We start from the raw sequence: 14,935 nt of genomic DNA, 5'->3' as shown, positions 1-14,935 counted from the left end.
TCAAACACTAGCGACTTCCGTGAAGTACTGCCTCAAGATCAACGAAAGCATCTCTGGCAACTCCTTGATGCTTCTCACCACAACGTAGAACTCGAAGGGGAATGTGTCTAAATACTTGTTCACCTTCAACGTCATAGCACCAGTATTGGCATCAGGAACGTAACTCACCTGGGACATATCGAGGATTGACTCGTTCGATGTAATTCCGTCAATCACGACAAACACCAACATCACCTTCTCTTCTCTAGCTTGTCTGACCATCCGTTCAACTGTCTCGTGGTCTTCGCAAACACCGTCAGAAATGATAATTTGAAGTTGCCACAAATCGGCACCTGAAGAAGCTCTAGCATTTTCGAAAATCTTCAAAGACTTTGAGCATAACAGTTTGATGTCAGTGCGCTCTTGTTGGAAGTCAAGCCATTGGAATACACGAGCACCAGTTTCTTGATTGAAAGGTTTGTCAAATGGGTGAAGGAGCTTGACGTCCTCACCAAATCTCACAATCGACAATCCACCACTTTCAAGTTGGGTAAGAGCCTTGGAGACAAGGGCAATGCTGTGCAAAGTCAACTCGGTTACCTTACTCTCACTCATGGATTTGGAGTTGTCCACAGAGATCATGATCTGGTACTGTCTCTTGGATGGCTTGGTTCTTCTGAGCCAGATCTTGTCTTTTCTGAACTCCGAGGCGATGTATGGAATGATTCTCTTCATGTTGAGCCTCTTACCGGTCTTGTAGTCACCTCTCAATTTGGTGGCCAATGTGGGCTCCAAAATCAATCTCAACTGCTCACACAAACCAGATGACAACTCTTGAGTAGCAAGCTCGCTGTGGTTCCAGAGCTCTCTGGATGTAATGAGATCATGTGCTGGGACTTCGTCACTGCCTAGTTCATAGTCGTCATCAAGATGGTTCTTCATGTCAACCTCTGCCTTCGTTTCCTCGAGGTCTTCAGCTGCGAGATCGATATCCTGGTCCTCTTCTTTAACAATTCTTCTCTCGCCTAGCACAGCACCAACATTCTCTGAATCGGCTTCTTGGTTCGTTTCCTCGCCGTCTTGAGCCGCCTCCTCGTCTCCCTGTTCGATGTCCATGGCGTCAGGATCCTTCTTTTCATCCACTTCCTCACGGTCTGGAACCTCTTCGTCGTCGTCGATGGCTTTATCCTCGTCAATACGTTGGATCTGGTCCTGATTGTCAGCAGCACCAAGCGCTTGAGTATCCTGCTCAGTGTTCTCTCCTTCGACATGTTCGAACTCGTCAGGTCTAACGTCAGCCTTTGCTTCTTGTTCCTCTTGGTCCCTCTGACTAGCTTCCTTGATCTCTTGTCTGCGACGATGGAATTCCTTCAACGAATCTCCCAATTGCTTCAAGGACTCCTTGATCTCACTGTTGGAGTTGTCGTTAGAATCCTGATCTCTATCTTCTTGTTGTTGCATTTCAGAAGAAGCAGTTCCAGAGGCACCAACATCATCCTGGTCCTCGAGGACTTCTTGGTCAGCACCATCGCCCTTCTCGCCTGCGGCAGCCTTGGAAGCAGCGTCCATATCAACATCCTCGTCCTGATCTTGTTCGGCTCCATCGAGTCCATCAGCTTCAAGATCGCCATTTTCAGCAGAGTCAGGCTCGTCATCCTTCTCCTCTTCACCCTCTTCGGGACCCTTCACAGTTTCGTCGTCAGAAGCTTCTTGTGGTTCTTCGTCAACTTCCTTGTCATCGCCAGCGCCTTCTTTGTCGTCTTCTTCCTCATCCTGTTCCATCGAGGCCTCTTCCTCGTTTGCTTCTTCGGCATCAGCTTCAGCATCGGCGGGCTCCTCGTCCTTTTCATCAGACAGTCCCTCTTCCTCCTTCTCGTTCTTGTCCAACTCGTCTTCGAATTTCTCGTCACCTTCGTCTTCGTCCTGAGCAGCTTCGTCTTCATTTTCGTCGTCCAAGTTCATGTCCTCTGGTAAATCTAAAGCTTCAGTCTCAGGGACGTAGTCATCGAGCTGTTCGTTTTCGTCGTTCTTTACCTCATCTTCTTGCTCACCAACGTCTTCACCGTCGTCTTCTGAATCCCCGTCGTTCTCCTTCTCTTCTTCTTCTCCTTCCTCTCCTTCTTGATTGTCACCTTCTTCCTGCTTCTGATCTTCGTCTTCCATGGCTTCCATATTGTCGTCGTCGTTCACGGAATTTTGTGGCATCTTGTCCGACTCCTTTTCCTTGGAGTCATCCTTGGCTTCCTCATCCCACATTTTCTCGTCGACGGCATTGGGGTCAAGATCATCGATGTCGTCAACTTCCTCGTCGAGGTCCTGCTCCTCATCACCATCGTCATTTTCATCCTTCTCCTGGTCAGAGGCATCCTCAAGATCACCAGCCATGTCACCTTCGATGTCGACAGCGTCGTCGTCTTCCTCTTCGCCGTCGTCTTTATCTTTCTCGTTCTCCTCGTTTGGCTGCTGAGCATGCTCGTCCAAATCATCGTCCTCAGCATCCTTTGAGTTGTTTGTGGCACCTTCTCCGTCACCTAATCCAGTACCATCTTGCAAGTTATCATCCTTCTTCTGCTCCTGTGGAGGTTCTGGAGAACAGAAACCGGAGGAAGCCAATTTGTGAAGAGCAGTGGCCAAGACATAGGTGGATCTAGAAATCTGAATGTAGTTCTCCCGGGCTCTCATTTGAATTGCAGAGGCGAGCTTGTAGTACAACTGCACCAAGGGCATGGTGAAACTCATCAAAGCAGCACTCACAGCAGATGTCTCCAGATCGTGCTCGATGTTCAACAAATTAGATCTGACATTTCTGAGAAGTGAGTTGATGCTCTCGTGGTGGAGAGCCTTCATTGCTTGCGAAAGTCTTTGCTGGGATTCTTGTAACCACTTGTCGTCGTCCTGGCTAATGTCCTCATCATGGATTTCAACAACCCGCTGCACGGAAACAAGAATCGAGTTGGAGAGTTTCCTGAGTGACTTCTCGAGTACCTCAATTGTAACAGTGTTGGCAGGGGCGGATTCTGAAGCTGGTTTCACATTCTGCACCCAATTGGAGAGCCAATTGAGAATGGTTTGAGCAATGAAGCCGTTGGCAGTGTTGGAATCCCTCCATGCAGCCAACTCATTCACAATCAGTGCAACGTACTGTTTGAACTCTTCCAACATAGAGCGTTCACTCTCGACGGGCACAGTGAGGTCAGAAATGGATAACTTTACTCTCCATTGGCTCACCGATTGTCTAAGACTCTCGAGGACACTCGTATCGGACACCTTGGTGAAGAAGACAACACCTCTTACCACCTCTGAGATATAGTCCATCAATTGCTCGAAGCTGCGAACGAAAACCTGGAGATCTCTCAAAGTCGTAAAGAAACTCTCGATGGATGATGCTTTGCAAAGAATACCAGATTGTGAGTTCAACTCCGAAAACTTATTCGCAAGAGCGTCGTTGAAAGTTTCTAATTCGTCGAGTGACAGCGCTAAGCTGTTGGTTGGTTTTCTCACGGTAACCAAAGAAAACAACAAGTTCTCTGTGGCCGCCAAACCTCTTTCAAGATCCGCTTGTGGCACTTCATCGTTTCCTTCAGAGACTGAAGCTCTGAGACGTGGAAGCAAATCCAAAACTCGCAAGAAGTAAGCATCAGCACTGACCAATTTCTTGGAAGAGAAGGAGGCACTATTGGTGAAAATCAAATTCACCGTTGCCAAAAGCTTCTTGATATCAGGCTTCACTGTGGTCTTGATACCTATCCTTCTCAACTCCTTCAAAACTTCACTCAAAAGTTTGTGTTTTTGTGTCTTCAACGCAGCCACTTCCTTCTTGGTGTCATCATTCATCACGTTAGGCGTTTCCTTTCTGAGTCTATCCATCTCTTCGATGATCTCCTTGGCGTAATCGTAAAGCGATGGTGCGGCTGAGCGGGTGACTTTATCAATGAAGACACGCATGTTGTTCTCGATCATAGACAAATTCTTGAGTCTGTTTGGTCTCTCGTCCCAAGTAGATGCCTTACCACAAAGCTTGAGAATGGCCATTTGTGTGTCATGGTCATGAGATTGATGCTGAACAGACAAGGTTGAAGGAATTTCAGCAATTGATACCTTGGAGTCGGAAGCGAGACCAGCCTGGACAAGAGGAGAAATTGGTGTCGCCAAAAGGGCACGGTACTTTCTCACAATCTTGAAAAGACTGTTGTGAGACTTCTTGGAACTCTGCTTGAGGGCATCAATATTAACATCCTTCCAACTAGCAAGAAGAATCACCTCGTTGATCTCCTTCTCAAGGGTCTTTTTGGTTTGCGAAATGGCCTCGTCAATGTGGGGGATGTATTGCTCGTAAAACTTTGTGAAGTTGCGAAGAGCATTAGCAGTCTTCTCGCCACCTTCCAATCTTGATGCATGGTTCTCAAACGCCTGAACCAACTGTAAACGAGTCGCAAATTCTCCGTAGGTGGTCTCGCTCATAAAGACGTTCAAAGCACCCAAAAGTTGGATCGTCGACATCTTCTCATCATTCTCCTCATCGATGCCAAAAATCGGAACAATGATAGTCTCGAAGAGATAGAACCACCATTTACCAACCCTCTCTCTAAAAGTAGAGTCCTCGTTGTCGAAAAGTTTTCTCCAAGACAGAAGTTCAAGCTTTCTCCAAGACACGATGAGCTCAGTCACCTCGTCGTAACATGCTCTGAGGGTCACCTTGCTGCTGGCAAACTTCTCCCACTCGTTGAGGTAAGTGAAGATTACCTCGAGCTTCTGGAGGAGTCTTGAAATGGGGAAATTTGATGGGAATTCGGTAAACTCAATTGCAGTCCTCGTGATATTCTGCAAAGTGGCGTGTTCTGGCCATTGGTCCAAAAGGGTTGCAACCGCTCTTTGAACATTACTGACGACCTTGATAGCTCTCCTGAATTCGAATGGTGACTCGCCATGGTAGAAATCAACGTCACCTCTTTGCAGGGAGAATACCTCGTGAACCTTCAGCATGTTGATGAAAAGTGCTGCCATAGATTCGGGACTGTTGGAGCCATGGACAAATACGTCTTCAAACTTGGACAAGTCCCAAGCTAATGTGGCACCTTGCTCAATAACCTTGGTTATGTCAGCCAGTCTTCCATTGAGGTAGTAATCAACATAAAGCTGGCAGAGTTGAGGATAAACCTCAGCTAGCGAGCTGGACGACTTGGCTGCGTTGGAATCAACCTCCATTACCTCTTCGTAATCAGGGAACATCATTTGGAACTCCTTCTCAACATCATCATCACCACCTTCGTACTTGTAAAGGGAAGCATTCTGAGCAGCCTGCTCTTCCTCCTTTGCCCTGCGGTAGTACCACCTGTAATAAAGCGTCTGGAAAGCCAGGTTGATAATGTGGTCTAACTCGGGCTCTGATTCCATGTGGCGTTGCATGAAGCAAATGTTGATGAAGAATAACATCAGCTTTTCGCTTGCACATGTGTTGTTGCCAAACGATTTGCTAGCTTTCTTGAAATCCTCGAAAGTGTTTCTGATCAAAACAGGATTGAGCAAAGAAGACACATCCACAGACCAAAGGTTCTTGAGAGAAACCTGGGCTTTGGTGTTCTCGTTCTCCATCATCATCAAATCGAGACCAAACTTTAAGCCATAGACGTAACCAGCAAGAATATCGTTGAGGTCTGAGTAGACGACCTTGTTAGTTCTCAAACGAGTAAGGAAGTTAACAGAGTTGTGCTGGAAAACGTTGATTCCATTCACATTCTTCTCGTCGTATTCAGCCTCTGCTTGCGAAAGCAATCTCGTCACAGCATCCTTGTCAATGGATGAGCTCATGAAACCAGCCCACTCTTCGAACAAATCGTCAATGCCATCACTTGGTCTGAAAATGGTTGGCTTCTCTCTATCCTCATTTCTCAATTGAGGCAACTCTGATTCCGTGGCAATTGGCTCATCGCCTGTGATTGTTTGTCTCACGACCTTCCAAGACGCAATAAGATTGTCAAGTGATTCATTTTGAGTCTTGAAAATGTCGTAAACAACATGATCATCGATGGCGGGATCCATAGGGGAGCTAGGAACAAAGAGCTGTACACATCCACATGAGAAGAGAACCCAAGCTTTACCGAGAGACTTCAACGTGGTAGCTGACTCTGCAATCATCACGGCGGGTCCCATGTAAGCCTCAAAGACGGTGATCAAGGCAGTACTATCAGAGGCTCTGACCCCATCAAGAACCTCTTTCAATGATTCTCCGATAATCAGAATTTGATGAGCGGCCAAAATTTCCTTGATCCAAGAGAGAAGCAAAGTCTTGAACACCAGCTTTTGATCTCTGAGAACCGATGTGGAATTCTCAACAAGCGAGTCAGCGAGAACTTTCATATCAGCTAACTGCTTGTCTAAGTACTTACCCAGACATCTGTTGAGCTCTTGTGCCTTGGCATTCAAAGCCTCAAGAAGGTTCTCTGCAAAGACATTCATAACACCCCCTCTTGAGCCTCTCAAGTATACATCATCGAAGATTCTTGGATAGGGCTTGAAGACATTGGTGTTCAGAGAGTTCAACAATCCAGAAGTTGGTTTACTCGACTTTTGGTAAAGTTGCAATTGCTTACCTGAAGTGTTTGCTCCAGTAGCCATGCTTTCAGACTCCACGAATGTAGAAAGCATCGTGAACTCTTCCTCGAAACTGTTACATCTCTTCTCCGAACCCTCTGCGGCTTCCTTAAGAGCAGCAATACCGCTCACTAACTGCTTGAACAAGTTAGCGAGGTCGTCATCGGATGCTGTGCCGGTAATGATTGTTCCGTAAAGGTCAATCATGAGCTGTCTAAGCATCAAAACCTCCTCTGCATTCATCTCATAGTTGGCAACTAAGGTATCAAATTCAGATAAGATGCTCAAAAGGCTCGAGTAGTAATCCCAAGCCTCAGAAGTCGATGGGTATAATTGACGGAAGTGGTTCCAGATGGTGCCCATGGAGAACCCTGTCGTCAATTCAAGCTGAAGGGAAAGACTCGACATTGGCAGCCCTTGATCAATAAGCATGGAAATGTCTTTGTGCTTTTCGAACCACGATCCAATGATGCTGTGGTAAACTCTCAACTTTGTGATGTTCTGAATTCTGGCAGAGTTTACCAAACAGATCCATGTTTCCTGAAGTTCAAGCAATGCAGAGAAGACTGGACCATCGGAAGTGACAGAGGCAGATGTGTGCACCAAGAAGGCCTTGATGATCCACGTATGAACCTCCTTCACGAATCCGAAAACGTTCACCTTTGGCGTCTTCTTCACTTCCCTGCCGAAACAAACCGCTGCGGAAAGTTCAAGAAACGATAATTGATGAAGCGGACTCTCGGTTCCTCTTCTTTCAATGGTGTCCAATAAAGCTGAAGCTTCGAAAAGACGAGTTGCAACTTGGAACATTATGGTAGGCTCAAGCCAGTTTGCCTCACCCGCCTCACCCAAGTATGGTACAATGTACTCATTGAGAATCGTGTTGAGAGCTTGAGTCTGGGGGAAGTAGGGAGTCACTCTAGAAGAGTCGACCTTGTCGTAGGTAAGTTTACAACTGGTGAAGTAGTCGGCACTGGACAAGACCTTCAACACTTCGATGGACTCTTGCATAGTTGACTTGTAGATGGAGCTAAATTCCTTGCTAGATGTAACAGTGTTAAACCACGATTCGATCACAGTGACATCTCTTTGAGCAAAGATACTGATCAAAGCACTCTTCGCTAAGTTGTGTTCATAATTATCAACAGCATCAACGGTGGCGCCATAACGTCTCATTTTAGACTCGTTACAAGGAACAAAAGTAGCCAATGGTCTGCCGACACTATTCTGACCAAATTTAAGCTTCTCCATCAATTCACTGATGTCTTCCTCGGAAGTTGCCTCATCAACAAGCGGCAATCCCAAGGTCATTTTATCGAAGAAGGTGGAACGCTTCTCGAGATCGTCAATGTGAACTTCGATACATCTGTTTCTCATGGCTCTCGAAAGCTCGCCATATTTGGGGTTCACAGTCAAAAACAACCTGAAGTTGGGGTGTGGCTTCAAAACCCGTGGCATACCATCTTCTGTGCTGCACTCATTTATGATCAAAGACCCATTTACCTCAAGCAAGGAGTTGAGTCTGTCAAGAACAGATGGGTTACACAAGTTGGCGTTATCCAAAACCAACCAATCTCCATTCACGACTGCTTTGACGAGCAAACCGTCGAACCACTCGAATCTGACTGCAGACTTTTCTCTCACCTTTGTTTCAACAGCCGCAAATTCCATAAGAAGGCTGTTCAAGGCTTCATTGTGGAACTGGCTCACGAAATGTCTGAAACGTTTAGCGATTCGAGGGAATGAGTCTGCGACCAGTACAGTGTTCTCGATCAAATCAACAATCTCTATAGCATGAAGAGCTGATGGCGAGGTTTCCAGGTGTATGAGACAGCTCTCAATAAGCAATTCCCTGAAAAATGTGTAAGTCTTGTTAATCACTTCAGACATTGCTCTAGTGACATCAACTTGTTCGTAACCTCCCAAAATATCCATGCTATCAACGTCACTGTTCATGGCAAACTCAGACAACTTGACACCAGCAGCGTTGGCCAAGAATCTGATCAACTCAGTTTTACCGGCGTTGGATGGACCAGCGATGATAAATGGGATGTTTTCGTTGACACTTCTAAGCGCAGATTCAAGCACTTGGAAGTTACACTGAAGAGGTACCAAGTTAAGTCTGTCGATCGAGTTATCGAACTGAATGAGTTCGCCTCTCTTGATGAGAGCACCACCAGCTTGAACATAATCAATTCCAATCGAATAGAATGGGCTTCTCTTCTTTTGCTCGCCGAAAACAGACACGAAAAGCTCATCAACCTTACGACGGTCGTCCTCGGTTCTGAATCTTTGGCAGACAATCATATCCAAAAATTCACCAAGACTCATGTCCTGTTCACGATTGATGTTTTGAGAAGAGTGGAATGAACTTAACCATCTCAAGACATCACGCAAGTTGAACTCCCAAGGACCGCCGAGAACGCCGAATGATTTCTGCTTCACAATGAGTCTCTCTAATTCAGCAACGAACTTGATAAGCTTGCTGCAGTCATCTCTGGGGATGTTTGGGTACAATTTGTGAGCGATCAAGGTCAAATCATCAGCACTCAATGTGTCCACAAACACAACCGTGAATCTGTTCACAAAAGACTTGGGCAATCCCTTTCTTCCACCTCCTTGATATTGAGGGTTTTGGGCGGCAAAGACCTTAAAGTCAGGGTGACGTGGGAAAGAACGATCAAGTTCTGGGATGTAAGCCTCTCCTCTGTGATCCAAACAAGCGTTCAAACCTTCCAACACCGACTGAGAAGCAAGGTTCATCTCGTCCAACAATACCCACTCACCGTTCTTCATTGCTCTCAAGAAGGGAGCATCTCTCCAAACAAATTCACCAGTTTGGCCACCTTCTACCGGAGCATCGGAGCCAAAAAGATCAATCAAGTCGGTCTGTTCAGAAAGGTTGATTCTGATGAGCTCGTTACCAGTAGCCTTGGAAATCGCAGACACCAAACTGGTCTTACCAACACCAGGACTACCTTCCAACAATATGGGCTTATGGACTTGCATAGCTCTAACAACACGCAGAGCATTGGCAGCAGTTGTAGGGGCGTGCAAGTTGAAAGGATCAGTATAAGTGGTTCCTGAAACACGTTCGACTTCAAATAAACCAGCCTTAAGCTTATCTTCTCCAACGATGACCTCATGATTGTTGACAAGCGAGAATTGGGCGAGATCCTTGCCAACAAGCTGACTGAGCTTTTCGACACATTGTCTCTTGTGATCTGACAACTTGGTCTCATTCTCGGCAAGGTAGGCGGTATTGTTTGTTCCCAAGGCATCAATGAATACCATGGAGGCACCATGGTAGAAAGCAGCATCGGCAGACACTGACTGGTCGCATGCATTGATGAACTGGACCCAAGCCAAAATATCTCTCAACGAAATCACACCACTGTTGACATTGCCATTTCCAAGTTTCCTTCCGAACCACTCGGAAAACTCGGTAAGCGCATTGGCAAGATCCTTGTATTGATCTTGAAGACGAGACCTCACGATGTGTCTGACGTCGTTGAAATCATCGAGAGATGGAACCCAGATTTCTGTGAATCTGTTTCTCAAAGCAGGGGACAATTCTTTCTTGCCGTAATCACCACCGGGGTTCATGGTAGCGAGAAACTGAAACTCATCTTGAGCGACAAGGAATGCATCTTCAGTACCCTTCTCAGCAAGCAACAAGCTTCTCTCGGGCTCAAGGACAGAGTTCAATCTCTCCAAAACGGAATCATCAGCCAACGAAATTTCATCAAGCAAGAAGTAGTCACCGGTCTTCATGGCCTGAACCAAAGGACCATCAACCCACTCGAAGAGTGTCCCAGCGCTTCTGATCTTGTCTTCAATCTCAACAATGAGCTGCTCGTCGACCTTTCCCTTGTCGTCATCACTAAGATCAGCAATTGTCTTTCTGTACTTTTTGATCAAGTCCTCTGCATTAGTCTCACCAAGCTGAACATCAATGTTGAGGATCTCGAAGAAAGACACTAAGCTCTTAACAAGCTCGCCTCTGGTTTCAAAACGGTTTCTGAGGGGTCTTTGAGCACCCAAAATGTCTCCGGTCTCAGTGTTCTGGTGTGCATTCACAGTTATCAACTGCTTGTTCTGGAATTGAGCGAGAATCTGACAAACTGTGGTTTTACCGCATCCGGTTTCACCAACAAGTAATAATGGCTCTTTATACTTGATAGAGGTAGCAACAAGTACTGCCAATCTCCTCATGGCCTTGGTCCAGACAATCGACAGTTCGATGTTGAAGATTTCCTTGTTCTCGAGCTTCTCGTAGTAAGCATCCATATCAAGTTTCACCCTCATAACCTTTTCTATCACTTGCTTCACCACTTGCTTCTCTTCTTCGTTTCTCACACGCTCAGCTAAGAGCATGTACCCATTGGCAGCCAACTCCTCGTAACCAACAGCCTCTCGAAGAGCCCAACGGAACAAGTCACGTAACGTAGCAAATGAGTTCTTCTGTTCAAAAAGTCTGGAAGATTGACGCTGCAAAGATAACTCGTTGTAAACTTCCACGATCTTCTTTCCGTAAGAAGGAGCGATTTGGCATCTATCCTTCAAAATGATCTCAAGCTCGTCTCTTGGAATGTCATCAAAATGCAACTCCAAAAATCTGTTTCTGAAAGCTCTAGAGAGAACCTTTCTACCACCGTACAACCCAGGAGGATTCTGAGTGGCGAAAAGCATGAAGTCAGGATGGGGATGGACAACCTCTTGAGTCTCTGGAATGAAAAGTTCTCTGTTATCATCAAGCAAACGGTTCAAAGCCTCAAGCACATCAGTAGGTGCAAGGTTAAGCTCATCCAAAACGATCCAGTAACCATTTCTTAAAGCTTCAACCAAGATTCCCTCCCTGAAGACTAATTTACCGCTTGAGTCTGAGACGTAGGTTCCCAAGTACTCCTGAAGGTCTGTGTGTTCGTGGTTGTTGATACGAACGAACTTGTGACCCGAGATGGCTGCAAGGTAATTGATCATGGAGGTCTTACCAGCAGAAGTAGGACCTTGAACCAAGACAGGAAATCTCCTGCTTGCAGTAGCACGGACCAAGTTGAGTAAGTTCTTCTCAACAAATGGGGTGATGATGTAATTGGGCTGTTCATCAACCTCGAAAGCACCCTTTCTCAACCAATAGTGTCTGAACTGAACATACTCGTGCTTTGGGTCAGAAGGTGCCTTGGGAATATGATTAAGAGCAGACTTAGGACTCTTTGTCTTTCCCACAGTGTACTTTTCAATAATAGGTCTCAAGACTCCCTCGGATCTCACGTCAAGCAAAGTCAAGAAAGACATACAAAAACCTTCGTAAAGCGATCTTCTCAAACCGTAAGTTTGAACGATGTCCCGCACGTACGTCAAGGTTCTCGTCAATGTACGAATACTGAAATGTGGTTTCTGGTTTGCACCATCGACAATCTTGTTCTTTTCCGCCAACGCTTTAGCCTCAAGGTAAAGTTCGGCAATGTCATCCGCAGCCCAATCATCTCCAATGGCAAATTTGTCGATGTATTTGTCGATAATCAGTAAAAGATCATCTCTGTCTCTGTCTGGAGAATGAACGTAGATCTCACTAAATCTTGATCGTATACTGACGGGCAAGTCACGCTTACCAACATCGGTAGAAGGGTTCATACATCCAAAAATTCTGAAATCAGGATGGGCCTTGATGGGTTCAATGTCTCCTCTTTCACTCAAAAGAATCGATCTTTGTTCAGCAACCTCTGACAAGAGATCTGCTATGCTTTCTAACGTATCAGATGAAGCCAAGTTGATTTCATCGAGAAGAAGCCATTCACCGTTACGAACAGCCTTTACAAGAGATCCCTCAACGAAGTTAAAGACAAATGAGTTCTCGAGATTGGCGGCCTGCGCCTCGAACTTCTCGATTCCAGATTGGAAGTCAAGCCATTTCTCAAGCATAGCCAGCTTTTCCGTTGAACTCAATTTCCTCTTCTTCTTGGGACCACCTTCATCGGGCTTTTCGTCTCCGGAATCCTCGCTCTTCTCGAGGGTTGCACGGGCCATCTTGACTGCCTCTTTCCAGAGTTTGATGACGTTTTTCCACTGTCTTTTGTTGAAACACTTGGATAAAAGCTCGGAAAACTTCATGTTCTTCTTTTGAGAGAATGTCGCCAAAAAGAGGTTCTCAAATGTTTCCTGCAAAGGAATTGCAACAGTCATGGTGTTGACAGGTTTGTAGCCACCTAGAAGATCACTAGACTCCGTCTGCTGAGAAACGTTAATAGCGGTCATTTTCTTGTTCATCATCTTGGCGATTTCTTGAACGACAGTCGTTTTACCGGTACCTGTCTCACCAACCAACAAGACTGGCTCGACCATTTGAATGGCCAAAGCGATCTGCTCCATCAAACGCTTGGAATGCTTAGTGCGAGCGAAACTGCCTTCACTGGTTTTACCCCGGCTGTAAAGCGCTTTATCAACAGAGGACTTTTGAAGAACAGCCCTTCCGATCTCGATACTGTCCTCTCCGAGATGCATTGTTGGAACATGGTTTTCAATAAAAAGATTAACTCTGGTTGCGGAGATTTCAAGGATCTCACCTATGGCATTGATCAAGGGGACGGATGCTGAGGGTTCGGTGATGGCGCTACCGAAACACTCGACGGCCTCGGCGAAAATGTCTTCATAAACCTGGGTTTCGAAAAGTGTATCATCACTAGTAACACCTCTATTGTGGAGTAATTTATGACAACGGGAGCAAAACTTCATCAAGTCTCTAGTGGAGTTAGCTCTTGGGTGAGAACCCTTATTCAAGGCAATGAAAGCTGGCATTGCAAAAATTTGAAGCACCTTGTTGTAGACTGTGATGAACTTGACGATAAACTTTGCGAGAAGAGGGAACTTAGCTGTGAGAATGGCTTTCAAGTCGAGTTCAGAGAGCTGAGGAACCTCGATGAGCTCCCAAAGACGCATACCAATAAGATCAGGAAGTCTCGAATTACGTTCGGAAGATGTGGTGATGGTGGATATAAGCTGGAAGCCGCTGTGGGCTTTGATAACCTCTCCTCTGGATGGGATATTGAGTTCACGCTTCTCCAACAAAACAAGAAGGATGGAAAGCACCTCGGTGGGCGCCTTATCAATGTCTTCAACGAGAACCCACTTACCCTCTTTCACTGCCGTAGTCAACACGCCAGAACGCCATTGGAAGGATCCTGGTTTCTCGCCAGAGGTGTATGTACCCAAAAGCAATTTGGCGTCAGTCTGTTCACCCAAGTGGATTTTGACAATGGAATCGGAACAGCTCATGTGGCTGGCCATCTGGTTAATGAGGAAAGTTTTACCTGAGCCTGCCTGGCCATGAAGCATAACTGGTCTGTCTCTCAGGATCTGGGTTGCCAACTGCTTCAAGACCAGCACAGAGCTTTCAATGGGCACAAAATGGTCCTTCTTGGTGATGTCCTTCTCCAGGTGTCTATTAAAGAGAAGGATACCGCAAACACAGGTAATGAGCGAGGACAAGTCTTTCTGAGCTATGGTAACAATTCGAGAATGTGCGTGGGAGACGGCAGTTGGCAATTTGGTATGATTCGAGAGTCTTTTTGCCTCCACCAATGAGAGGAACTTGTAGTCAATTGTGTAGCCGCCATCGAAAGAGCCCTCATATGACCCTGTGATATGTTTAGCCAACATCGCATCGTGGGCCTCCTCAGAAGCGCTGATGTATTTGCTGATAATGCAGACGGCAAGGATCTTTGGAATGTTGTATTTCTCGTCATCCAAGCTCATGATTTCGAAGAGCTTCTTGGGATCGATGAAGTGCTTGAACTTGTGAGGGTTGGACTTGTAGATTCTATAGTATGCCAAAAGGGATGCCTGAAGATCCGATGGGGATAAGCCCGACTCCATGAGTCCACGAAGGCCGTTATTAGAAGCCAAGTAATACTCTATCAAGTTGGTGGATTCTGGCGCCAAGTCTATGACCCTGGACAATGCAAGTAGGATGATGGAGCCTGAAGCTGGTGATTCGATCCCGTGAGCTTCACAGTAATTCTGCTCAAACCAAGCAGGATTCTGGACCCAGCGAGCCATCAAATCAAGGAATATAGGCTCATAGGCGTAGTAAACGGCAAGCGTGGAGTCCAGATGCAATGCAATGAGTGCTAGTTTGTCCAAGTCGTTTTGCACATTCTGATCAGCAAACTCGACCAGAGATGGCACGGACTTTTGGGGAAAGTGATTTTTGTAGACATCGAGCCTATTCGAGGCCTCGGCAAGGCTCAAGTTGACGAAATGGCTCATGCTTTGATGCGTAGTCTTATCACTTGTGGTTGGTTCTATTTACAGTGCAAAAAATCCACTGCGATGAGCATCGCTTGTACAGTCTGGGGTTCACCGA

The 14,935-nt window shown here is 46.1% G+C and overlaps 1 protein-coding gene across 1 annotated transcript; it reads right to left on the bottom strand. All coding sequences in view use genetic code 12, as the record gives it.

Moving 5' to 3' along the window:
* MDN1 (AAA family ATPase midasin) lies at nucleotides 1–14,838 on the bottom strand (the record flags this gene model as incomplete). The annotated part of the gene is made up of 2 exons (XM_025481453.1): nucleotides 1–7,467; nucleotides 7,489–14,838. 2 exons carry the CDS (start codon nucleotides 14,836–14,838, stop codon nucleotides 1–3), a joined length of 14,817 nt encoding a protein of 4,938 aa, XP_025336071.1.
* Between the last annotated feature and the right edge of the window lie 97 nt (nucleotides 14,839–14,935).

Source organism: Candidozyma duobushaemuli (genome assembly GCF_002926085.2).
Source record: "Candidozyma duobushaemuli strain B09383 chromosome Unknown C_B09383, whole genome shotgun sequence".
Classification (NCBI taxonomy): domain Eukaryota; kingdom Fungi; phylum Ascomycota; class Pichiomycetes; order Serinales; family Metschnikowiaceae; genus Candidozyma; species Candidozyma duobushaemuli.
Note: the sequence above shows the minus strand (reverse complement) of the source record. Positions and strands in the feature narration are given on the sequence as shown.